This window comes from Callorhinchus milii, unplaced genomic scaffold (assembly GCF_018977255.1).
Source record: "Callorhinchus milii isolate IMCB2004 unplaced genomic scaffold, IMCB_Cmil_1.0 Scaffold3, whole genome shotgun sequence".
Classification (NCBI taxonomy): Eukaryota; Metazoa; Chordata; class Chondrichthyes; order Chimaeriformes; family Callorhinchidae; genus Callorhinchus; species Callorhinchus milii.
In genome coordinates this window covers 23,910,879-23,938,056 of record NW_024704744.1, presented here as the reverse complement: position 1 = coordinate 23,938,056, position 27,178 = coordinate 23,910,879, and the positions used below count along the sequence as shown (strand labels likewise).

At 38.9% G+C, this 27,178-nt stretch overlaps 1 protein-coding gene across 2 annotated transcripts in view; it reads left to right on the top strand.

The window, feature by feature from the left end:
- Positions 1–21,802, top strand: part of LOC103183145 (kinesin-like protein KIF3C) — a 112,124-nt gene extending 90,322 nt beyond the window's left edge. The window contains exons 4-9 of one of the 2 annotated variants that reach the window (XM_007900459.2): positions 2,097–2,219; positions 5,468–5,586; positions 6,252–6,368; positions 7,003–7,105; positions 19,717–19,886; positions 20,230–21,802. In XM_007900459.2, the coding sequence (XP_007898650.1) occupies positions 2,097–2,219; positions 5,468–5,586; positions 6,252–6,368; positions 7,003–7,105; positions 19,717–19,886; positions 20,230–20,329 (732 nt within the window). In that variant the 3' untranslated portion in view covers positions 20,330–21,802. Of the gene's footprint in view, positions 1–2,096; positions 2,232–5,467; positions 5,587–6,251; positions 6,369–7,002; positions 7,106–19,716; positions 19,887–20,229 lie in introns of both variants that reach the window. The other variant, XM_042333486.1, reaches the window with a different exon arrangement.
- Positions 21,803–27,178: the final 5,376 nt, after the last annotated feature.

Genomic DNA, 27,178 nt, shown 5'->3' with positions numbered 1-27,178 from the left:
TTCAAATATACAGTTCTGTGTTGTTACTTTCACGTCCTAGAGTTTAGTTTTGATGAATACAAACAACACTTCAGTTTTTATTGGGAATTATCTCCATTTCTTCCCAAACCCCCTCCCACATCATGAGTAGAATGGTGCCTGAAGCTCTCTCCAATCTGATAGCGCTCCTGATTGCAAAGATTGACAGTTGATTTCAGCTAAAAGCAGGGTACTGACTTAATACCGTGAACATCCTGTGAATCATCACTCAAAAGCTGCCTTTATACGTGAAAATAAGGTTATTTACAAATCGGATTTGAATTGCTAATTAAGAATTCCATTTTGCAATTAGCTGTGACATACTCACTGTTACTGACAAGATTCCACTTCAATGATTCAGTCTTACGTAGGATTACAGAGTTACATAGAGAGATATAACATGGAAACAGGACATTCAGCCCAACTCATCCAAGCCATTGTTTGGACTGCAATCAAGCTTGTGGAGTCCTATAGCTCAATGGTTAGAGCACTCGCCTTGCAAAGGAGATACCTGGGTTCAATTCCAAGCAGGGCGTAACCTTGGGCAAGTTTCCTTACTCCACATGACTAATAATAATTCCTCCAAAACAAAAACAATAATAAATTGGTCATTTTCAATCCACGACTGTTTGTGGGACACTGCTGTGCGCAATTGGCTGCCGCGTTCGCCCACAAATATACGGTCAATTCACTTTACAGCATATTCTGTGAAGCGCTTTGAGATGTCTGAAAGACGTGAAAAACACTATATCAAATGCATCATTAAGCTTCCACCCTTCCTATTCTCCTCTTTATTCCTTTCTTTCTCATGAATGCATTAATGTTCCTCTGAAATACTAAGTGCCTAGGAATGAATCTCATTGAGAACTGCCTCTTGCCAATACAATACACCTTTTCTGGAGGAGAATATAAAACCTGAAATGAATACACCTTTGCTTACAGTACCACCAATCTTATTCAATTCCAATTATTTGCTATTAAATTTATGTTATTTGCAGTGATGTGAAATACATTTTCCACTTGACTTAGGTAGCAAATGAGGATTCATGTCAGTGAAACGTGTTGTTTCATTTTCCCTCAGGGCATTTTTGAGGTAGAGGAGTTCCTGATGCTTCAATTAACAATTTTATTCTGAACATGTTCATGAAAACTGTAACATTTCTTGCACCAAAAGAAGACAGTTTTGCTTTGTGTGGCAAATAGGTGTCAGCCTGGCTCAGTGGATATCACTCTAAATCAAAAGATTGTGGGATGAAGCCCCACCTTGGGACTTTGAATTTACTTTGAACACTCCAATGCAGTGCTGGGGGAGAGCTGTTTTGTCTGAGATGTTAATCTGTTCAGGTGGATGTTAAAGATCCCATGGCTTCTACTGAAAAGAGAAGAGAGTTTCTCCTGGTGTATTGACCAACATTTCCCCGAATAAAATGTATCATTCACTTCATGGTTGTTTGTGAGATGCTTCTGTATAGAAATTGGTTGCCGCACTCACCTACTATATACAATCACTGCACTTTAGAGTAAAATCCTGTGAATGGCTTTGAGACATTCTCCAAACTTTTATTTTCTTATATTTCAAGCATTTTTCACACTCTTCTACAAATCCTTTCATGCCCTGGCACATCCCTACCTCTCCGACCTGCTTATTCACGACTTATTGTCTCCACCCGGCCTCCTGCCTATTCCTCATCCATCATCGGCCATACTTTCAGCCACTACACCGTGAAACTTCAGAACTCTGTCCGTCAATCCTTCAGCCATACCCCTCCTTCCCCTTTCTCACATCACGTCTAAAGACCTTCCTCTTTAACCGTGCTTACGGTCACCTCCTCTCTCCCCCCCAGCTCGGGCCCCGCCAGTATTAAGTGCTCCAAGATGCTAACCTGCATGAAGGACGCTATATAAATGCAAGTTGTTGTTGTTGTTTGAAAACATGCTCAAGAATCGAGAATTTGAAATTTCATTGAAGCTTCCAATAATGATGTAAAAATTAATTCCATTTTTTTAAAAAAATTACATTGCACACAAAAGGGTGAAAAATGCATCAGGTTTACCTGTGGTTGTTGTGCTTTGAACAGAAACGGAAAGAGAGAGAAATGCAGCAGAGGGTGCTTGTTCAGGATGAAGAGACCATGGAGCTCAAGGGAACTTACACCTCGCTGCAGCAAGAGGTAGAAGTCAAAACCAAAAAGCTGAAAAAGGTGAGGAAAAAAGTAAGCCATGATTTTAATACTTTCTTTCATATTCTTATCATTATACAGGGTGAATCAAAAGTCCTTACTCAGAGGTCTTTGTGAGACGTTCAAACTGCTTTCCATGTAGATAGGTACATGTATCAACACCGTGACAAAGGACATTGTCTGTAATTGCTACACACTCTCTACGAATGTTGTCTTTAAAAAAGAGCATAATTAATAATTAAAAATTCTATGAGTAAGGATGTCTGATTCAGCCTGTATATACATAAGCTATCAAGAAAGATTGGACAGGTCGGAGCTTTTCTCTCTGGAAATGATTGACAGGGGACTTGATTGAGGTATTTCTAATTATGGAAGAGTTTGGTAAGATGGTCATTAACAGCATTGTTGGTGAGTCCAAAACAAGGGGGCATAAATATGATAGCAGATCTAAGAGGGAGGTCAGGTGAAACTTCTTCATGCAGAGAGTGTGACAATGTGGGAATCACTGCCAGAAGCTGTGGATGAAGCAAAAAGCATCAACGTATTTAAAATGAAACTTGATTCATCTGTGAAGGAAAAGGGAATAGAGGGGTATAGGGGAGGGGATTATGAGGGGTGGAGGCATGTGTGTGGTATAAACAGCCTAGTTGGGATAAACAGCCTGTTTGTATGCCGAATTATGCTTTGTACTATTATAGGACTTTGAGGGAGTAAATCAGTTAGAATCGCAGAAATTGCACGGAAGGTGGGGACCATTGAATCTTAACTGATGTCAACTCATCCACCGGTGTGGCTATTCATTACCCGCATTTTGTCCATGTGTGCTGAGAATTCTTATTAATAATAAAAGCCCTTGCATTTGATACGGCATATTTCACATCATTTTATATCAGGAGGACATCTCAAAGCTCTTCACAGGATTTATTGTAAAGTATAGTGACTTTGTATTTTGCAGGCTAATTCACTGGTGAGTATGATCTCTTAGCCATTAGAGAGTGGCTTCCTTCACAGAATATATAGTGGGGAAGGGCAAGGTGCAATGGATGGAGTATCCCTCGAGATATATCCCCTTTTCACTTGTGCAGTTAATGCTAAGTGGTGTCTTCATTGCGTGCAAATTCTATGATTCTAACTAAGTGCTGACCTGACCAAAAACAAACCGGTCAGCAATTTTTAATTCCTCTTCTCCCAAGCAACAGAAATCTGGGAGATTTATATCTTGGCGCTGCCTGTCATCCATCATCTTTATAAGTGGCTGTTTGTTTAACATGTATATAATGTTAAGTTGCTTCCATCAGATTTAACCATTCTTCCTAAGCCACTTCCTAGCATTGGACATTTAGGGTAGAATATGAATAAACTGTGAACTCTTCCTGACTTATGGCCTCGATGATTTGGAAGCACTGCAGTAAGTTTCAAAGCAGCACTGTACGTACCTCAGGCAGAATATGTCAGCAATAAATTAGATGATGATAATAAGTTTAAAATACGGTTGAGCTAATAAGTGATTTTACTGCTGACGGTTTTGTTAAATTAATGTATGTGCTCTTAAGAAATAGTCACTTCCATTTTTATTAAAGCAGAATATATTGCCTCTGATTCTATGCTGCACCAGGAGAACAATGCATTTCCACATCCATGCCAATGTCTGATCCCGATTCAGAGGCAGAAGCTTATAGAAGGGCATTAATAATAGGCTCACTGTCACAGATTTCACTGCTAATACAGAGTGTAGTACAGAGGCTGTCAGTACAGAGGCTGGTTGTACAGAGCCTGGCAGTATAGAGCCTGGCAGTAGAGAGCCTGGCAGGGTCGAGTCTGGCAATAGAGAGCCAGACACCACGAAGGCTAGTAATAGAGCCACCCCGGCCAGATGAGTGCAATGTCTTATTTGTTTTAAAAGTTTGTTTGAATTGTAATGAAGAATAATTGCTGCTTAAGGATTGAGGTAATTTGTATTTTTAAAAACTGTATTTAAAATATACTGGAAGAGATTTTCCTTTGTGGGAGCAGCAATGGCTCTTCAGCAGTACATCTGGCTTGTGATTGAAATACTCAAACATTGTTCGCATTCGCCAATGTAGCAGGACAAACCATCCATCCACTGCATCATCCGAAGAAATTAGTCACTTGACCTTTGCTTACAAATGTTCCTTTCTTTCTGGGAATAAGATAAACCTATCAACAGTTCTGCTTTCAACGGAGAATGATGATCTAGTGCCATCCCAAGTCAGATCCTGATTTCATACTTACATGGACTTTGTCAGCAGTGTTGGTACTACTGACAAAATAGTACTTTGTACGTTTTTGTCAGTAGAACCAACACCACGACTCAATAGTACAATGGTAGTATTCAGTACCAACCAATTCCTGGTTTCATAACCCGTTCCTCATTGCTGGAAATCAAGGGAACATAAGTGAATGACACTGCAGATTGGTAAATCCCATCATTCACCCCATGATTAAAGACAATATTAAAACTCAACGTTTCTTTAAGTCACACAATAATGTTTACTAGTTCTTGAGCACAAACCTGGACCAAATAATGGTGAGTTTTAAAACCATCAGATATCCACTGAACCATTATTTTTAATCTTATTAAAAACTTACTGGCATTTGACACATGTTAGCAGAGCTCTGCATGCATACCTTACGATTGGGAGCAGGTTAGTTGAGAGCAGGCTGGCCTCTCCCAAACACTATACTACAAGTATTGGTGTTAGATCACCACAGTTGTATCAAAGGAACAGCAGGTAACTAAGGCTTTGAATGACTGAGGGTTCTAATGTTCTATACATGTTCTACTTTGTGATATTCTTCTACAACCTTTAACAACACAAAAGAAGGCCACAAGTAGGTAGTCCTTCCAGTTACTTATGTCAACACAACTCAATCTACTTCTCTAGCACAGTTCCTGTGGGTCGACAGAGATTCTGACAAGATTCTTCATACGAAATGCTGCAAATTGATCCCATTATTTCTACTTTTATCATCCATTAAATATTTTTTTATCTGTGAAGTTAAGTGACAGAAGTTTACTTATAAATTTCTTATTAGCTGTTTAGTCAGAAAGTCAAAAAATAATACTCTAAACTGCATCTGATAATCTGTGCAATTTGCATTTGACAATAATGCACGATCTGTTAACACCTGTCACAATGCTTTGCTTTTAAAATGTGGTTGGATTATCATACAGTACACCAGTTCATGCTGGTGAGAAATGATTGTTGTCTCTCTCTCTGGTCACGGTACTCATTCTCTGAGTGCAGATTTTCTCCAAGCTCCAGTCTGTGAAGGCTGAGATCCAGGATCTGCAAGATGAACACGTCAGGGAGAGACAGGACCTTGAGCACACCCAGAACGAACTGACACGAGAGCTCAAACTCAAGTAAGTGTCAAGTCTTCAGTTAATTTACCTTTTGACAAGTAATTCCCCAGAGAATAGCAGGGTGGGAGGCATTTTTGTACCTGTAGTATTGGCATAGAACATCTTTTCAGTGGTGTTACCCAGCATCTATTCAATAACAAGAGAATGCAAGGATTATTATAAGAGAGTGTTTTTTTCCGTCAGCCGGTGTCTGACAAATGTGAGAACTCATCACCATGCTTAAGCGTGATGATGAAAAGAAATGCTTTACCAGTCACACTGGTGATTATCCCCAATTTCTATATATCACCATTTTCCATCTGGAAAAACAGGTAAGTGTTTCAGAGGACACATACCTGGTCACATTCATTAATTCATCTCACACATATTGATCGATAAACTGGTTGGAGTCAGTCATTACTCATTTTGGTGAGCAGGCCTGCAGTTAGTCAACTGTTACACTTATGAGTCAACAGCCTGGAGGCTTGGTTGTGGGATTTGAATCCATAGCCGCACGCACCAGAGTAGCTTTCCTCATTTACTGCAGGCGGAATTTATTGAAGTACTTTACAGCTGTTATTGTGGAGCCCAGCATAATAACTTCAACTGATAGAAGAGATGTAACAGACTATACGGCATATGGGGGACAGATCAGCTAGCTCATCTGATGCATTTGTCTTATTCAGATACCTGATCATTGAAAATTTTATCCCACCTGAAGAGAAAAACAAGATCATGAACCGCCTGTGTTTTGACTCTGAAGAAGATCAGTGGAAGTTCCTGCCTCTGGTGCCTGCTCAAAAGTGAGTGTTATGCACTTCGTGGCTTCCTTGCTTCTCACAGAAGCAGAAATCGGAAGAATATTGACATAAAAAGAGGAAAAAAAATCCCAAATTGGTGCAAAATATTGCCCTTAATCCAATTCTATTCTATAAGTAAATTGAGACATGTAGATTGAGAGGGGTACCTTAAAGCACGCACTGATAGAAAAGTGAGCAGCACTGCAGAGTTATTAGTGTCAGGAGTGACCTATATCAGAGACCGCACATCACGTATTGTTGCATTCACAGACTCTGTGTAATCTGTAACTGGAAGCAACAAACAGGAAAGTGAGGAGCCAGTGAACCAGATAACTGAGGTTACCAACATGTTGATAATATGCTGCAAAATTGAAAACGCAATGGTTTAAATGCACCAGTGTGTGGTACTGAGCCATTTAGTACACAAAGCTCTTTATAGTGGGTAACTTCACAATGTAAACATATTTACAGCTCCGGATCTTGTGGATAGTGCTATTGTTACAAGTTTTGTGACAGCCTAACAATGCAAGGCCTTCTTTAAAGTTCATGGGGGTCAGAGTTTCAGAGTGTTAAACAATTTGAACTGTCATTTCCCTTCATTGCCATCCTGTTACATATTCTCCATTCTTTTCAATAGTCACCAGATGAAGAGGAGGCCAATGTCTGCAGTCGGCTACAAGCGTCCGATCAGCCAGTATGCTAGAGTTGCTATGGCGATGGGCATTCATCCCAGATACCGGGTAAGCAATAAAGCACATGCTAAAACATTAGCATGCCTTGTGAGACCAATATACATGGCTCATATACAGCCTTATTAATGCATCAGTAGCTGGCAAAAAAATAAGAAGAGTGCAAAATTATCTTTTACGATGGAGATTCAATTCACGACCATATTATGCATTAATATTGCCTCTTTCAACATCAAATAAAAATGTGATTTGTTTGCATACCAGTAATAATTATTGCATCCAAGCTTTTAAATTCTAGTCCCTTTAAAGGGATTAAAGTATTTTTCAATCGAGTTATCTGAAAAGAGAGAACAGAAAATAGATCATCTAGTTATTTTTATTTTTACGATAAAAGGGACCATGGACCTCCCGAACACTGTGTGCTGTTTGCAGTTTACAAAATACATTTTCTGTGTAATTCTATCCTGTAAAAGTTATACTGCAAGTTGTTCAAGATGAACATTAAATCGACAATTGTTTGCCGCTATTGAAGGTTAGGTTTCGACTGTTCAGACTCCTATTTCTTGATGCTTTCTGTCGATCATACAGTTTTCACTGTACATGTGAAAGAAATACAGAAACATTTCAGCACTTTACTATGCTAAGGTACCCAGGTAATGTATGAATCTGCACCAGGATTCCTAACCGCCCATTGTAAAATATGAATTTATCTGCGTGGGGTTATGAAAAATAGATCACAAGATGTCATCTTTCCAGAGCATCAACTCTGCCATCTGTCCTCCCATTACAGCATCAACCTGTTTCTAAAATGAGTCCAGCATTCTGGTCTCAACCACCCTTCCTGGTAAGCACATTCCAGTGGTTAATTACCCATTGGGTAAAGAAATTCTTCCCAGTGTCTGTTCTGAAATTACTCTTTGGGCCCTGACCTGTGCTACCTTGTTCGATTGCTAAAACTTGGAGAAAATTGACAAAAAAGAAAAAAAGTAACAATTTGAAATAAAACTAACTTTAAAAATAAGGGGTGCTTCAATTTAAGTTGATATAGTGAATTAGATGGGACTTGATTCTATAAGAATAGGAAAGAGTTGGCATTTGTCCCTTTCAGGCTCGGCTGTCTGGCATTCTATTAGGTTATGGCAGACTTTTGATTCCATGTCCTAACCTTTCCTCCTTATCCCTTAATATGTTTACTTGTCTGTCTGTCTGTCTGTCTGTCATCGCCTCCTTTTTAAACATCCCCATTTGAATCTTCCAAAAAGTGACTGATATGGGATTGATTCAGTGTGGCCCTGATTAGTGTGACGCCTGACTAAGGGTTTCTGATCTGACACATAGCTTCTTTGGACAATCAATATGTGCTGTAAAATAAAATGAGGTTACTATTGATTTTGATTTAGACTGTGCCTTGGTATTTTTCTGATCAAGCCATGTTCCGGATATCAACTGTCTCCTGATGTAGGATAAGATAATCATTGCAAACAGCTCTGGACATTGTCTGGTAACCCCCTACCAACCTGCCTGCTCCCTCCGATCAGCGGGCTCCCGTCCCCTGCCTTGCCCGTGTCACCATTGGCCGGTCGGCAGTGCTTCAGCCACACTCCCCCCACCCTCTGGAATTCCATCCTGCAGTCCCTCTGCTCGCCCCCTCCTTTGCCTCCTTCAAGACTCATCTCAAGACTCTCCTCTTCGATCGTGCCTTCGATCACCCTGCTCCCCCCCTGCCCTCCACTCTCCCCGATCCCGACCCCCAACTAGGGTCCGAAACACAGACTGTCCAGGGTCTTGGGACGTCCTCCCGATGTGAAAGGCACTATACAAATGTAATTTTGTTGTTGTTGAACTGGAATTAATGCAGCCTCTATTTCATACTGTATCAATATTTTAACTTGTTATGTCCCAAGACCTTTTCCAAAAATCAGGCCTGCATTTAATGCCCTGCTTAAATTACATGATATTTCAGAACCAGACAAATAGATTGGGTCAGAATCTAAATCAGCCACAGGAGCTTGACATTGACAGTCATGTGTTAGCTCAAGTATTTTAGGCTGTTTCTGAGTCACAATTTTCCTTTCTTGATATGGACCTCAACTGAAGAATAGCACCTCAAATAACTTGCTGTATCTAGAGAGGGAACAGAGCAGATCATTTTTCTTCCTCTGTTTAATGATGTTGCCTTGGGAGGAGGAATGAAAACCCACCCGAAAAGATGGTGACAACCTCCTCTGGACACAAGAGTGCTGCTGGTGCTGAAGGATAAGGTGCATGAGTAACTGGGGACAAAGAGCGGCTTCGGTGAAAGAATGTGGGGTTGGGATGAGAACCAAGTCACAGTGAAGAGGATTAGGGAAATAAATAATTAACAATAGGAAACAAATGGCAACATGCAGGAAATGTAACCACGGTGTTGATCTGAGAAATTGACAGAAAACATCAGGGGTTCTCATATGACTAACCATGATATCAACATGTTATCCCGAATGTGCACAGTCCAAATGGCCAGCAGTATTCCATCCGTAATTGGCAGGTAAAAATTAATAGAGGGACTTGTAGAGTGATTCTCTATGGTAGCAAGAATGTAAAACCCAACTATATCCTGGATGGGATGAACCTAAATGGAGGAACAAAGGGATCCAGGGCTTCATATTAACAAGTTGCTAAAAGTAGCAGCACAGGTGGACAAGATCAAACAATGCAAGTAGAGTTCTTGGTTTTATGTCCAGAGGAATAGAGTACAAAAATAGGGAAGTAATATTACATTCATCTTAAACCTTCAGCGTAGTTCTGTTTGGGATAGTATAGAAAGGATATTTGTAGCATTAGAGAGTATATAGTGAAGATTTACCTGGGATGAGTGAATTGGCTGCCACGTTTTGCCCACAAAATATATACAGTCAATTCACTTTACGCTATATCCTGAGAAGCGGACAAAGATATGATAAGGGACAACATCAAATGCAAGGAATTTATTATTATTTCCACTATTTGGGGAGTCCAAAACCAGGGGCATAAACACAAGATTGACAGTAATTTATCTAAAAGGGTATTTAGGAAGAAATGATTCACAGAGAGTGGTGAGAATGTGGAATTCAGTGCCAAAAGATACGGTTAAAGCAAAAAGCAGCAACATATGATAGTGGAAATTTGGTGCATACATTAGGCAGAAGGGAATAGAAAGGTATAGGTGAGGCCTGGTGACGTGTTTCCATATATGTCAGATATCCTGCTGACCAAAAAAAGTCTTAAGTTAATTAGAAACCCCTAATTTAAAGTCTGGGATGAAATGTTTTTAAATGAAATGCTATCAAGCGTTCCGTACACGTTATGCTTTCAAAGAAAAACATATTTCTGTTTAAAACATTTTTTGGTGACTTGAGACTAATTACTAAGCACCGGTTCTTATACTTTAATGCTCTCTAGTGGCCGGAGTCATACATTGTATGAATCAAAAGATCAAAAAACAGGCATACAGGGATACTTACAGAAAAAACATACTAATGTGGACTTAAAATCCATGTGAAATGATTTATGATCTGTTTGCATTTTTACCGTTTTCCATTTGCTCTTATTGGGGAAGAAATTCTTCCCAGGGTCTACATTTATTCTTGTTTTCGTAGCATTCCAGAGATTCCACAATTTGGTAAATTCTTAACCAGAGCTGTACTTTTCAAATCATTTTTTTGTAAGTTCTTCTACGAACAACAGAGAACCGGTTTCAAAGTTAAGACTGATTCACCAAATTGCCAAAATGTGGACGCTCTGAAATGGTAAGAAAATAGATCCAGACCTAGGTGGAATTTTTATCCTATAGTGGGTAAGGAGGTTGCTTGCATCTATTTTGAAAATATAATTCCATAAAAATAAGACTCTGCGCTAAATAGATTTTTCTGTTGCAAAGACATGCTGTTCTTTGGAAAATCTAAATGTTATGGTGACCTCTCAGAATACCAGAGGGCAATGTGGAAATCTGAATACCTAATCAGTGCAATGCAATTAAACTATCAAATTACTGCAAGGATCATCACCACAGCTCAGCAATTGAAACCGAACCAGAGTCTGTCAGCTTGTTAAGAGTATGTGATGTGCTTTTCCTTTTAGCAAGCATGGTGGGTGGGGTAGGACGTGAGGGACGAGCAGGAGGCTGGTTCCAGTCAAGCAGAGTTGCCGAGTGGTGGATTATGGAGTGAGGAGGTCAGAGAGGTAGGGAAGTGCCAGGGAGTGAACGCGAGAGTGAGGATCTTGAAGTTGATCCGTTTGGTGATGGAGAGCCAGTGGCTCCTGGTCAGAGCTGGTGAGATGTGGGTATGGAGTTTGGTTCGGGTCAGTATGTGGGCGGCAGATTTCTGAATGAGCTGGATCTTTTGAATAATGAAGCTGGGGAGACCGGTGAGGAGTGCATTTGAGTAATCCAGGCGGGAGATGACAGACGCATGCACGAGGGTTTCGGCTGCATTTGGGGTAAGGTACGGTTAGAGGTGGGCAATGTGGCAGAGGTGGAGGAAAGAAGTCCTGGTCAGGGACTGGATGTGGGGAAGGAAGGACAGCTGGGGGTCGAACCAGATGCATAGATTGCACACTGGTTCGGTGAGTGTGAGGGAGAGCTCAGGCACGTTGAGGAGTTCAGATCCGCAGGAGTGAAGACATTGACAGGAGCCAACGAGTATGGCTTCCATCTTATCCATATTCAGCTGCAGGAAGCTTACACTCATCCAAGCCTTGATGTCTGCCAGACAAGCTGATAGAACATCGGCGAACCTGGAATTGATACTGGAGGAGACAAAGTAGATTTGTGTACATGTGGACGTTTGCCCCGTTTCTGCGGATGACATCACTCAGAGGGACCATGTAGATAAGGAAAAGAAGAGGGTCAAGAATAGAGCCCTGGGGTACCCGTAGGTGACTGGGTGGGGGCGGGAGGAGAAACCATTTGCCGAAATGAAATGGAGGTTGGTTAAGTAGGGCTCGAACCATGCGAGTGCAGACCCACTAAGGTGGATGAGGGAGGATAGCGTGCAATTTCCAGTGCAATTCAGCTCTTTCCAGCGCTGCAAACGGCTGTGGTAGTTTCCACTTATACTCCCTTGTGTATAGCACTTAATGTTCATTTCAATAACATAAAGGGGGCCTATTATGCAATGTTCTAAACAGGATTCCATAATGTCAAATCTAAGTCAAACAAATAGGGGCTCCTTTTAAAGACTGGAAATACTCTAACCCATCAAAATTGCACTCTGACAGAATATACTTATGGAGCAATGTTCTCAGTAGGTCAAACAGAATTCTCTGGGGACTTCTAGTTAGGAAATACTGCGAATTAGATCCCAAAGTCAAGTAGCAAAAGTAATATATCCAGAGTTCCTTTCAGAAACACTGCAAATTCTATGCAGACATGACAATGAGGTGTAAAATTCCAATACTAATGGGATTTTTTTCCGCTCATTACATTAATGATCCTTTCACACTATTGTTATTTCTCTTGTTATAATTTCAGTGTGAAGTTACTATCAACAAAGCAAATCAAAGTGACAATTGCATCTGGAGGGCATTTGTCTCGAAGTCAAACTAAGTTATTCTAATCTTGTTTCAATGTCATTTTTGGAAACTTAACTTTCAAAGAGTTTGATAGATTCGAAAAGAGGATTGTAACAGAACAAGCATAAAGATTCCAGGACTGTTTCAAGGAGGGAGTCAAAGATCCAAATTTATTTTATTTGGAGAAAAGAAGATTGAGGAGGGATATAATCCAGCTCTTTCAAATTCCTGTGAGAAATCATACATTTAAATTAGGATCCTCGCAGTGGCTCGCAGTGCTGTACATCTGTACAGCAAATATTGGACCACTGCGAGGTTGATTTTCTGAGATTGGGATAAATCACATTGTTAGGCAAAATCTTCTTTTGTATCTGGCTATACTGTACTGATCTGGAAGTATTTGATGCTGATAATTGGTACAAAAGTAGGCTTTCATTTCACAGTGCTTAAATTTTTGAATGATCAGGAACTATGGAGTTAATAATGGTTAAACATAATGTCTAATGGAGAACATTAGTTATAATAAAAATGTGCATTGTGTATTGCCTTATGTAACAACTCCCTCTGTCGTGGGCTGTGAGAATAACAAGTTAAAAAAACAGATTTATCCTAAGAACGGAAAATAAGAATGATCAGAAATCTAATTTCCAGTTCATTTCCTGAATTTAAATCTGTTATTGTGACTGGCAGGTCAATTCACTCTATGATGAGATATGGTACGGTAATTTCCCTTTAACTAATTAATCTTAATGAGTGTAGGTGCTCAGTGTGATCATAAAAGGATGTAATCAAAGCCAGGATAAAGCAGTGACATTTTTGGATCTGTGTAAGTCAGCAGACTATTTAACTCTGTTTAAAGGATCACTACAGAAAATCTGTCTTATTTATTTCCACAGCGTATTATATTTGATTGAACACTGTTGAGCCAAGATGTAACAATACCATAACACAATAAACAAGAATAGATGTATGTTGCAAGCTGTTGAGGTTTAGAATAATCCTTGCATTTGAATCAGCACCTTTCACATTGGAAGGACATCTCAAATCGCTTTACAGAACTTACTGTATATGTAGCGACTTTATTTTGGAAGCAAACACAGGAGGCAGTTTGTGCACAGCAAAGTCCCACAGACAGCTATGAAGTGAATAACCAATTGTATCTGGAGAATTGCTGGCCAGGACACTGGGAAAACTCAGTTCTTTTTTCAAAAGTGCTATGAGAGCTTCAGTGTCCACCTTAACAAGCAGACGGGGCCTCAGTTTAAATGCTTCATCTGAAGGACAACTTCTCCCGTAATACAGAGCATACCCAGCAATGCATTGGAGTGTCAACCTAGTTCAAAGTTCTAACAAGAGCTTGAACAGATAGCCTTCTGACTCAGAAGTGAGTGTAGTGCCACTGACCTGAGTCAGGCTGTCAACTGGCTCATCTGACTCCCAATAAATCATTAATAGAAGAATACCATAGTTTTACATCCTTGTTTATATATGTCAACTCATGTTTGTGTATTTCAAAGAATATTAAATTCTGTGTTATTCTTTATTGCCATCTTTCAACTCGTGTTTATATATTTCAAAGAATATTACATTTTGTATTATGTCAAATTCCAATCAAATAGGGATTATATTTGTCAATTTGTAGCATAGATTTATTATGAAAAGCAATGAAATGGAAAGAGTATCAGGATGTTAGGGGAAAAAATAAAGTTAAAATGAAATACAAAAATGAGTTTGTTTTATATATACTAATTTGTTAATTTACATGACATTGAGGTACAAAATGCAATATTTGCAAACTGGAATTGTTGCATTAATTGTAGCTTCTATTTTTGATTCACATAGAGCCATAGAAATTAATGGCAGAGAGGAATACCATTCAATCCATCATTTATGTGCTGACTCTGTTAAGATTAATCCTTTCAGTTCTATTTCCTTGCAATTTTCCCATTCCGCTGCAGTTAACGTTTTTGAGATTTTAAAAAACCCTGATCATTTAAATCCTGAAAGATGGCAAAAGATCATTACACAAGTCAGCAGTTTGCTGTCCATCCCCTTTTGGATTTTTTCCTCCACTGAAAGTAAAGGATGCATTGATGACTTTTGCTTTGCATTTTCAGCCACCTCTTACTTTCCACACTTTTTTAGCTGCTTTATGGTCTTAAAAACATTTGGTCATGAATATTGCATTTTAGACTCCATTGTTGTGCGCTAAAATTTTTGAAGCTTTAATATTAAAGTTGTCCATCTTTTTGCAGTATTTACATTAGTAAGAAATTGAAAAACATGTTCTCCTATTTCTTGGAGGTTCTCTTCCAGGCAAATGTTCTGCTGGTACTCACTGTTGAGCATTGTAGGTAAAATAGTTCTCTACTGCATCGCAGTGAAACTGACAATGATACCCCTGGAGGAAGAAGTTTCAGCCAATAGCATCATGTGAAACAAACAACGTGTCTCTCCTTTCATTGCATTTGTTAAATTGTTAACAATAACCCTGCTACCTAATTTTCATGTTTTTATTTCTGTGCTTGAGGATTTTACGAATGCAAATATAATCAGGCCGTATTTTGACACAAAGGGGAAGAAATCCCACTGGCTCCAGATTAACTACTCTTATGTAGCATTTTTGATCATCCAGAATTTGGCAAATTGTTGAATTCAATCTTAAATTTTAAGACTGTCTTTCTGTAATTTCTTAAAAGAACTTACAGCAAAAACAGCTTCAAAATTAAGACTTGAAAAACATTGGTGTGTGCAGGATTCTAGAAAGAAATTCTGTTTGATCTTGCAAACTGGAATTGTTGCATTAATTTTATCTAACCAATTGTTCTTTAAATTCAACTCTCAATATAAATAGAATGGAACAAAATATTTATATGACTGTTTGATAGAGCTGTATATTCAGATACACTGCCTTATTCATGTGTATTGTTGGTACACTGCTGTAATACACATTTGGAAGTTAACTTGTGTCTTTTTTTTATACAGTACTTTTTCTATCTGATGTTATCTTCTCTAATTTAAGAAATAACTGGAGAGTAATCAGACTGCATGAGAATCTCTTTGTCACTCAGCTCATAGCCATGTTTTATTTAAACCAGGAAGTCAGATGTCTAAAGAGTGTGTCTGAAGAGGTATGTAAATTAGTTTATTGAGGTGTACAAGAGAGGTGCTAGAAGAAACGCTCAGATTTGGGTGTAGTATTCAACTTTTTTTAACAAAAAATAATATCTAATTTTTCTCCCACTGGCATGTGCTTCTTTGCTCCTTGCTTGGTCTCATCTACTGGAGTCTTAATTCTTGTGGGCACTGGTACCTCACCCTAGGCCACTGTTCACTAGTGAATCACAGCAATCAGTGTCAGCAGGCCACTTGACCACAGAGGAGGCCACAGCCAAGTCTGACCTCTCCCCATCTGATGCCCATTAGAGGATAGATGAACCAGAAGAGGGATAAGGAGCACCCTGGCTGGTTTCTCTAAACTAACCTTGGGAAAGTTAAGCCAATTTAGCCTCCCCATGAATGCAGCTCTGGTTGAGATCAGCAAACTCAGTTCAGACCAGAATTTGAACTGGCGAGCTTTCTGCTATAACCATTGCAGCATTAGGACTGCCGAGCCTTATGTGGGCTTGTACTTTATGGAGAGTTAAGACTTGCTGAGGGACAAAAGCAGAGGACACCAAGCATCATGAAGGCAGCATTATGCAGTGAGGATATTTAAGCATTATGTTTGAGATCAAAGGTAATAGAGGCCAAGAATGCCAATAGATAATAGATTAAAAGTGAACCGTCAAAGATGAGAGATGAGAGTGTTTGCTTAGACTGGCATAACATGAAGCGACTGTGTTTTTGAAGAACTGAAAGAAACAAGGTCATGGTTTACTGATTCTGGCTCTGCATTGAGAGCAGAATGAAGGTTGTGCGTACAAAGGAATATAGAGTAGGTGGGGTCAGATGATGAGTGGGCAAAGTCATTGTTGTAGAGAAGGGAACGAAGTATGAGACAGAACAAAGCCCTGGGAAACCTCTGAGTTAGTGGAACAACTACAGCACAGCTAGAGCAATCTGAGTGGAATTTAATAGTAATTTTGGTGGAAGACCATCAAATGGAAACTGAAACTGCATTAAAATATATGTCATTTCTATACTCTGCATTTGTCTGTACTAAATTGTACATAATTAAATAGAAAATAGAAAGAACCTTATATCTAAGTAAAGGGGAGTGATCTTGTGAGTGTGGGTCATTAATAGCTTACTCTGCACTGTTGATGTTGGTAAGCGGTTGATATAGAATTGAAAGAGGAAGTACAGGGCATGACATCATGAGTTATCTGACAACTTGGAAGTTGTATTTGTTTTAGCACAGGAAGCAAGCTTGCCAGTGCAGAACGCAGGTGTACTAGGTCCATAATAGTAGAATGACCATAAATCTTTGATTTCTGAGAACAGTCCCCAGATAAGATAATGGGTCCCTGGCCAAATGTGTCCCATCTTGAGTTCCGCAACAAGCTGAGCAAGAACAATAAATTCGAAAACAGATTCACTTATCAAGAGAAATACAGCCATTAATCCAATAAGCTTCTCCAGTACTACCAGCAGCAGGAATTGTGGTGAGTTCAATTTCTTTTGTGTGGCCCTGGATTTGGTTTACAAAATATGGTCACACTAATAATAGACTCTACAAGGAAGGCTCTGTTGAAGAGTGCTATAATGGGATTATTCTCTATCAGCTTCAATTCAGTATTTGAAGCCAATATTAGAATTACAGCTAAATATGATACTTTTACTGTAATTATCATGTCCAGCATCTTACTGTTTCTCCAGCTCAGCTTGTCTCATCGTATGATCTATCCTCATTTCCATATGCAACATTATAGAAAGCACCAAGCAGGACTGAGAATCTTACAGTAGAAAAGTAATCAGGACTTTGATGGCCATCAGTTGTGACAATTAAAAATAATTTAACAGAAGATGTTATGGGGGAGAACCTTTAATAAAGTGCTCCCCTATCTATTGAATGTGGAAAAATATCTCCCCAGACATTATGGTAGACCGTAATTTTTCCATCCCACAATGTTTCTCTGCAGAACTAGCTTTGGCAGGTAACTCTACAGGAAATCCCATGGATCACACCCTTTCCAGCTACGAACAGTGCTCAGGAAATTCAGTATCAAGTGAGCATATAACACTAACCCAATCAATGCAGACTTTTGATTGTTCAGATGTCTTTGTAAATGGTATCTATATTATTAAATGGTATCTGATGTTAAGGTAACATGCTGATCTGCACGAATGTCAAAACAGTGCAAGGCAGCAATGAACTAGGCAAATTGGATACTGGACTATATTGCAAAATCAGTTGAGTTTAGGTCCCCAGAAGTTATACTCAGGCTTTATAGTTCTCTTGTTAGGCTGCACCTAGAGTACTGCATACAATCTGCTTGCCACAACGTAAGGGCCCGGATCCTAGAGACAATGCAGAAGAGAGCAATGAGGATGATCCTCAAGTGTTAAAGGAATAAGCTATGAGCAATGATTAGGCATATGTGAGCTCTTCAGTTTTGAAAAGAGACATCTCAGAGTGGACCGTATAGAGGTCTAAACTTTTATATCTGATTGAAAAGATAAACCCTGAATAATATTTCAGATGTACTAAGACAGTAAAACGAGTGGACAGAGGTTTAGGGTTGCAAAGGGCAAGTTCAGAACAGACACCAGTATGTATTTATTCACCGAAAGAGTGATTAACGACTGGATCCTGTTATCAGTAAGAGTGGTTGATGCCATGGCTCATTTAAGAAATAGCTTGATGTTATGATAGGATAATTGGATGGGTATTCTGAAAGGATGAGAACAAATGGGTCGAAGGGCCTTCTTCATCCAAACCAATGCTGTGATTTCCACTAACTCAGGTTCAGTTGTAGGAAATTGTTTTTCTTTAATTCACATTATGTGCATCAGGAGATGGATAGGTCACTACACATTGAAAATGCTCCTCTTTTAAGGATGTGCCTTGAAGAAATATGTACAAGCCTATAAACATGGAATATGCTCATGCACTTAACTACATTTGAGTTTCTGTATTTAATTTAATTTCAAGTTTAATTAGAAATACAAAACCCACAAGAGTAAAGGATTATTAGAAGTTCTGGGAGGACTATGGTAATTTTGTTAAAACAAATTAAAAGGATATTACAAGTTTTTTAAAAAAAGCGCTTTAGAGACAGATAGAACCAACAATACTGAGCACAAAAAATGTTCTTTCACTAGTACCAGCTAAAGAGGATTTTAAAACTTTTTTAAAAAAATGGCAGTGAAGTACAGGATAATATGAGCAGAAATTCCACCTGGGTCTAGATTTATTCTGTTCATGTAACTTTTTGGAGGGTCCAGAATTTGGCAAATTGTTGAATTCAGTCTCATCTTTTGAGACTGTTTCCTGTGCTTTGTTAAATGAAGTTGCAGAAAAATTGCTTAAAAATTTTGGCTGTAATTTAATAATTTGAAAAATTCTGGATGTTCTAAAATGCTACATAAATTGAGTAAATCTAGTGGATTATTTTACCCGGATTGTCATCAAATTCAGACAGTCTGCTATATAGCCAGAACGGTGGAATAAAAGTGTACAGAAGTTAAGCTAAGGAAACAATATGCCAGTCAATTCTGTGTTCAGTTATGGCCATCTCACCAGAAGAAAAGATTTTCAGAAAAGATCAACAAGACTGAGTCCATGGTTAAAAGAATGAGCTGCAAAGAAAGATTATTTAAAGTTAAATTTTAAAAGTCTGGAATGAAGGTAATATATAATAATATATAATATTAATTGTTTATTAATGAGGTCAAGTTCACAATAAGCCATGAAAGATTGTGAAATGTACATTTGAAATAACATCTGAAAAAAAAATATGTTATATATTTGGAATCATTTACCAAGTAAGTACATAATAGAAGGAAACACTGGGTTTATTCAGAATACAATTAGATGCGGTGTTAATGTTCTGAAAGGATGAATGTCAGTGAGTGAATGGTCTTTTCACATCCTTAACTATTATTATATTGGTCATTCGTCCTTATCAGCAGTTGAAAGAAGCAGAATCGGAGTAATGTAACTTTGTGTTCACTGTTTGGTTTAGGCTGAAAACATTCTGTTCCTGGAATTAGACATGACAACGCCTACAGTATGTGAGCTGGATATCCCACGCTCACAGTCATTACATGGAGCAGTGGGAGGAGAGCCACATTACAGCAGTTCCATCTTCCCAGATCGGTCAGCCTCAACAAGAGTTAGAAAGTCAAGATCATGGTGAGTCTTGAAACAGGCAGTTGGGACTGTTTGCCCTAGGATTCACTGGGTGGTGACTTCTTTACCTACAAGGCCTTCAGGAGAGATGACTGGATTGTACTGTTTTATTTCTCAACCCTGTAAAATGCAAATGGTCTTGTAAGGACAATAGTGCCCCTTTAAAATTCAGAACCGGTAATTTTGCAGGAAGCTACACTTGCTGGACCCCTGAACACATGTAGGATATCCTGTTCAGTAATCTTAGTAGGATTCTTACGTGGTTTTGCAACAGGTTACACCTTGTCAAAATAGTCTGTTCTGAGATACGCAAACCCTGTATTAATTGTTCCTTTCTCTCTTTTAGGTCAAGGCCCGAGAGACGTGTGTCCTCGTCCTCTTCTTTCTCCTCCCTGGCGTCAGGCTCTCCACTGTTGTTTCATTCACATGGGAGGGTACCACAGTGAAGGATACGGAGAAATCCATGCCTGGTCTCTCTATCTCTCCCCTCCCCACCCAATCTCTGTCTCACTATCTCTCCGTGCCAGGATTTATGTCTCTCACTGTCTAGTATTCTCCCTGGCTCCATCAGTCTTTGTCTGCTCTGCTGTGTTGCTTCACACCCTATACAAGCTGGTGTGCAGCACTGACATTACATGTCCCATTATGCATAACGTCAAAACTATTGCAAATAACAGAGTAAGAGAACTAATGAAAAATAATAGAGTAACAGAAACAAATGTTCATAATGGCACTAAACACGCTGCTCAGAATGATGACTCCCATTGTCTATTTTTATCAATTTGCTAAATTAGTGATTAATACTAATGTGAGACCTTCTTTCCTCCCTTCCCAGTATACTGAGCCCTTCTTTCAAATATTGTTCAGTCCTCTGAGAACCTATTTGCACAGAGGCTGTGTGTACTGTCACGCAGCTATCTTTAGTATATAATTCTGCAGTGTAGATCTGTCAAGATTGTGGTTCTCTATTTAACTTGAAGTTGCCATAAATAATCTGGAATATATAATTGCAGTTAATATTATAACTGAAAATGAGAAATTAGGGTAATAGCAGTAAGTAACTAAGTCATTATTTACAGGTCTAAAACAGTGGCTTTACCGAAAGATGGAGAGTTAAAGAGCAGGGCGATGTTCTGACATAGATGAAAATAGAAACATATAGTGTAAGGAGAGAGGTAATGATCACATCACTGGCTTTCCACTCCAATAGTTACACTTCAGGCCCAGGATCAAGTCTAGTTGAAGAAGGCCCCTCTCTGCAGTTTTCTCTGTTAGCTTTCTTGACAGCTTTGTCTACACTGATGGAGTATTTCATCTGAAGACGACAACTGCACTTCATGTTGAATGATCAGAGCCTCACACTTTTAGAGACTATTGCAAAGAAGTCGACAACTCAAATCGTCGACCTACCAAGTCCAAAAGATTATAGGGAGGGAAGCAGTCACAAAGGCAACCTGAAATGACTTCAGCAATGTTGGATTTCACTCAAAAATCTAATGTTAACTGTAGCCTGCTTCATTTTCTTTCACATCACACTGGGATCCATGGCCTCCTCGGATGTGTCATTCTTATCACATCTGAAAAAAGTACATCTGTCTCTGAGAATTTGCCAACATCACCCTTTAGTATTAGTAACAATATGTAATCAGCAAACTGCATATGCTTATACCTTCCCACACTAAACTAACTAATAGCCTCCTGTGTTTGGTTCAATCTGTTTTTCCATGAAATATTGCATGTTTGCAATACCGTGAGAGCATGTTTCAGCCATGGCCTGTTTTCCATGTCTAGTTGCTACATTTAATTGATTACAATTGAGTGAGACAGTTAATAAAACAAATTGGTGGCTGCTGCATACAGAACTTGCGTTGGTTAGATAGGCTTTATGTGAAACAAGATTATGAAGCATACATTGAGCATTTATTTGATTAAAGATTGTACCTCAATAAGAAATGCTGAATCTGACTGCCGTCATTCACATAGCATCTCATGTGAAGTGCTTTGCTACAATTTTCTTATTTATAAAAAAAAACCTTATATTGAAAAAGATGGGTATATAGAAAAAACACCACAATTTACTGCTTCAATCTGCCAAGGAAAGTTAAATTAGAGGGAGCAAATTTATTCCTTTTTTTAAAAAAAATACCTTTTTACGTCCAATTTATTCAGGAAATATACTTCACATATTTCTGTTTGTCAGGTTAATGTATTCCTTTTTATCATTTATACAATTGTCTTACAAAAGAAGGCACCTGCACAACTATTCTTAGGTGGTTTAACCATCTAATTGTTAACTTAGTTGCTTTGCATTGTTTATTTTAAATCCCATCTTATTTTTATTGCGACCTATGACATGACTTGGTTAAATAGTAGCGGAGGTCATTGATAAAGCTGCACGTGTAATACGAGTTTCATTATTTAACTGGGGGTGCCATCATTAGGAAAGGCTTCATCCAGTGAATGTCTTGCTGGTATTATTTATCCATAAATCTTACTGAAATATCATTTGAAAACCAGGATAGGGTAATTATTTGTAAAACACGGAGTAAGAGCAGTTGATAAAAATCATGGTATTTGAAACATGCTTTTTGAGTAGAACATGCACTTTTGAGGGAAAGTATTTCTTTCCTTGCAGCATTTGTTACAAACTGGACCAGACACCAGGAAGCTTTTCTTTACCAGAGGGTAATTAACAATGGGAAAAGTTGTCATTAAGGGTGGTTGAGGCCAGGACAGTGGACTCATTAAAAAAAATAGCTTGACAATGTGTAGCTAGGATGGGCATTCTGGAAGGATATTGATAAATAACCCATCTTCTTCTGAATCTCTCTTATGAGTCATTCTGCTGATCTCAATAGCACTATATAAGTGCAAATTGTTGTTGAATTTGAGTGTGATTATAGAAGCCTTCTCACACGTATCTGAGAGCAATGCACTGAAGTGATATTCTGATGTTCCTGCCCCCTTAATTTTTTTTAGTTCCAAATCACCTGAACTTGTACTGTAGTTTTAATTAGAGACTTGGATTATATCATGGGAAGCGTAACATAGATTTATTTGAGAATTACGTGCCCATCATAAATGTTGAAAGTAATGTTGTTGCAGAATCTGTTCTTTTGTATCACCCAGTTGCAGTTTTTGCTCTTTGGGTTGAAGACATGTCTACACGTTTGTCTCATTAATGAACCAGAGAAGCTGGACACTGTTAACAATGCCTCCATGTCCTAGCACCTCCTCATCTGTCCAATCTTCTACCCCACTCCTCTGCTCGGAAATGCAAGCTTGCTGTGCAACTTGATGTGCACAATTGTCTGCCGCGTTCGCCCACAAATATACAGTCAATTCACTTTACAGTATATTCTGTGAAGCGCTTTGGGACGTCTAGAAGATGTGAAAAAGCGCTACATCAAATGCAAGGATTATTATTATTATTTATATCCTGCCCTCTCTGCAACATTATTGGCGGCCATACCTTCAGATCCTTCATCCCTAACCTCTGGGTCTTCTGATACCCCTCCGTCTCTTTCCGCCCCCACACTGTCTTTAAGTTTTGCCAAAAAACCTACCTCCTCGGCCTTGCCTGTGGCCACATTCGCCCCCCCCCCCTTGCTTAGTGGCCAATCGTGTCCTTGTAAATGTATTCCAAGACATTAGCCAGTATGAAAGGTGCTATATAAATGCAAGTCATTGTTGCCCCCCACCCCCTTCTGGGCCAAGTCCGATGCTCAGCTGACTGAGGACTTGTGAAGGATGCATGTTATGGGTATCATTCACTCCGATAAACATTTTTAATACTTGGCTTCTTTATAATCAAAATCAGCTTTGTTAAAATATAATTTTTTTTTACAAATGATACTTTTGCAGTACACAACAGCAGGAATCCAAACTATTAACTTCCTGTCTGTATGACTCAGTTATTCAATTTATGATTTTGCTGCATGAACTAGTGTTATGTTTATCTATTTCACAACTGAAACCTCTTGTTCAGCTTGTGGGCATATGAGCACGCTATGCTGGGCAGGCACCATACAACCTCAGATACACTGTAAGAGAAATAACAGAGAAGACATTGAATAACAGATTGGTTTATTGACTTTTTTCCATTTTTCCATTTTTCCATCTGATTCTTTTACAGAGGATAAAGACAAGCTGTTATACATATTTAGTTTGTATTTTGTGTTTATTTAACAAAGGAAGGTCTTGGAACAGTTGAAGAGAAGGATTTTGAAATGTACCTTGAAGGAAGCAAGGAATGGAGCAAGGCAAAGGGACTGTGGGATGGCGTTCCAAAGGGTGGGGGCAGAGAGGCTGAAGGCCCGACTGTTGATGGTGGGGCGGGACTGGCGGGGGCGTGGAGCAGGCTGAGTGGAGGGAACGGACAGGTTGAGCATTAAAAATAATACAGACAATGGATATGGTGCCAGATGGCATTTTTTTTATTTCACTAATTTGTTTAAAATATGTTAAACTTGTACAATACCTTTATGTTTTGTTCTGTAATCTAAAAGTTATCATGCTTGCATAAGCTTGTTTTGTGATATTTTGAAGTTTCAGTTGCTACTGACATGTCTGATATACTCCTTGCAACTAACAGAATGATTTCCAACTGATAGACTCTTTTGGCTGTGCTTGAAACACAGGTTTTGCTCTACTTTGAGCAGACTGCTGCCATGTCCCTCACTCCAGATTGATAGCTTATGCAGTAACTGCAATATAGACAATAATAATAATAACCCTTGCATTTGATATAGCACCTTTCACATCAGGAGGATGTCTCAAAACCCGTCACAAGATATACTGTAAAATGCAGTGACTGTGTATTTTGTTAGTGAAGCCGGCAGCAAATTTGTGCACAGCAATGTCCCACACATAGCTATAAAGTGAATGACCAATTTTATTTGGAAGGTTGTTGGTTTTTGGAATAACATCGTGGGATTTTTTTCATGTCTACCTGAACAAGCAGATAGGAACTCAGTTTAACCTCTCATCTGAAGATTGCACCTCCAACAATACAGTACATCCCCTTGCACTGTATTGGAGTGTCAGCCGAGGGTATGAGTTCAAAGCCTAACCCACAACCTTCTGCCTCAGAGGCAAAAGTGCTACCAACAGAGCCAGGCTAACAATTCAATTTAAGAAGTTCTGTTGTCTTTTCTCACCTGTATTTTCCTGCAGATGGCTTAGTTTGGGAGGGGGAAGAAAAGTAATTATATTATAGATTATATGAAGGATAGAGGGATTAAGGGATATGGGGATGAGGCGGGCAGATGGAGTTAGGCTAGAAGATCAGCCATGATTTTATTGAATGGCGGGGCAGGTTCGAGGGGCCGAATGGCCTACTCCTGCTCCTAATTCCTATGTTCCTATGGTTCCTATTATGAATACTGATATTCAGGCCATTCTAGTCTGTGAGAAGCATATTGCTAATGTATCAGATGATAATTTAGAATTACTGTGTTATGGAACGCTGAATCCCAAGTGCAGAAACAGTAACAATTAAACATCGACAATTCTTTCAAGTAAATGTCAGTTTATAATAGAAATGTAATTATGATGTAGGGAATAAAAATGAATGCCTGGGGCTTTCTGATACAAATTAATTCGCCATCCACTGATAGAATGGAGATTGCATTCTCTGTCTGTTGTCTCTCCTTATATAAAATGTGCAGGTCTGGTCATCATGACTTCTAATCACCATATATCAGGATCCATTTTGTCTACTTCAATGGCAATTTAAACATTGCCACATTTCTCCTAAAGAAGTCCTGGATTATTACTAGACTATCTAGAAGCTTTGCTCTAAATGAAGCATTAACTGGAATCTGCCAAAGTTCTTTGTAGTAGCAGTGAACAAGGACCAAACTAATAAGAACATAAACATAAAGGTAGGTGGTTGTATAAATGCATACATTTGTATTCCATCTTTTGCAATTACTGATTTAGTTCATTTTAAATTGATCATTTCTGATCAAAACCAAATGAATCCTACATAACTCCTTTGTGGTTCTGGAGCTCATTTTACACAGTGTTGTGATCACAAGTTTGAGTCTCAACAAGTTGTATGAAAACATTTCAGTTTATAGCCAGGACAAATGATTGAACATGCAATTTGTGGGGAAAAAAAGGTCTTTCAGTTAAATCATGCAACTTAAATTGTGTGAGAAATCAAAGAGGGAAACTTGAAGGTTCATAAAATGAAAAATGCAAAGCTCTAGACCGTATTTTGTTTATTTCTGTGTTTGTATATATCTGTAATTAAGCTCATGTTAACAGTTGTAAAAAAAATTGAGAAACAAATTGATGTACAAAGATTCAAGGTTGCCGTTATTCTCAGAGAGAAGTGGATGCTTAATCATTCTCCCAGATGGTTCTCACCTTGCATGTGCAGTATCAAAGGCTTTGCGTTGTACTCAGGAATTAATCGTACCTCTGGACAAATACGCCAAGAATCAACCACGGTGTGTGTTGCGGACTCAGTGTATGATTTATCGTGTGTGCTCGAGGGATTGTTTCTGATGCTCATTCATTTTATTCAACATTCTCGGGGGGGGGGGGGGGGGGGAGGAAATGCTCCAGCTGGTGTGCTTTTCGCCCTTCAGTGTTACAGTGCTCCTTGTGTGCTGTATGCACTTCAGCTGCATGCTTACTTACCTCAGGAGAAACAACTCCCATCAACAAATGGCAAATTCAAGTAAGAAGCTCATTCAGCTGTGCAAAGTCTGCTGGTGATTTATTATATCAGGACTGGATGAGTTGGAGCACAACTATATGACTTTTTGGTTTGCAGACATATCCGGGCCAAGAACTTGCTACAATTGGAGAGATTTACTAAAGAGTTTCTTCCGATGCTCTGAGTTGGCATATTTTGGAAACTTCTAATTGTTGGCACTGAAATTAAGCATTTCTGTGTTAATTCAAGGCATGCTGGCCATTGTGATGGGTTGTTGTTGGTATCGTGGACTGCAAAGCCAACAATTCTACAGTAACGAAGGCCCTAAGGAATCACAATAGCCTGGCAAAGAAGACTGCGTGTGACACTGGAATATTAACTCCTTGCTCTGAACTGTTAGGCAAACTAATAAATAATAAATGATGTGATGTGTTTTTGAATTTCTACACAGAGCTTTAGGTAGATAAGTGAAGGTCCTTGTCCAATGAGTTGACTGAACTTTCAGCTAAAATAAAGCTAAAATTACTGTTCAACGAGAGTAAACTTATCTGGAAACTCCTAAGAACTGAGGAGTTTGGCGACATTCTCATGTGCTTTGACTGAAAGATTTGGACTTGGAATGTTT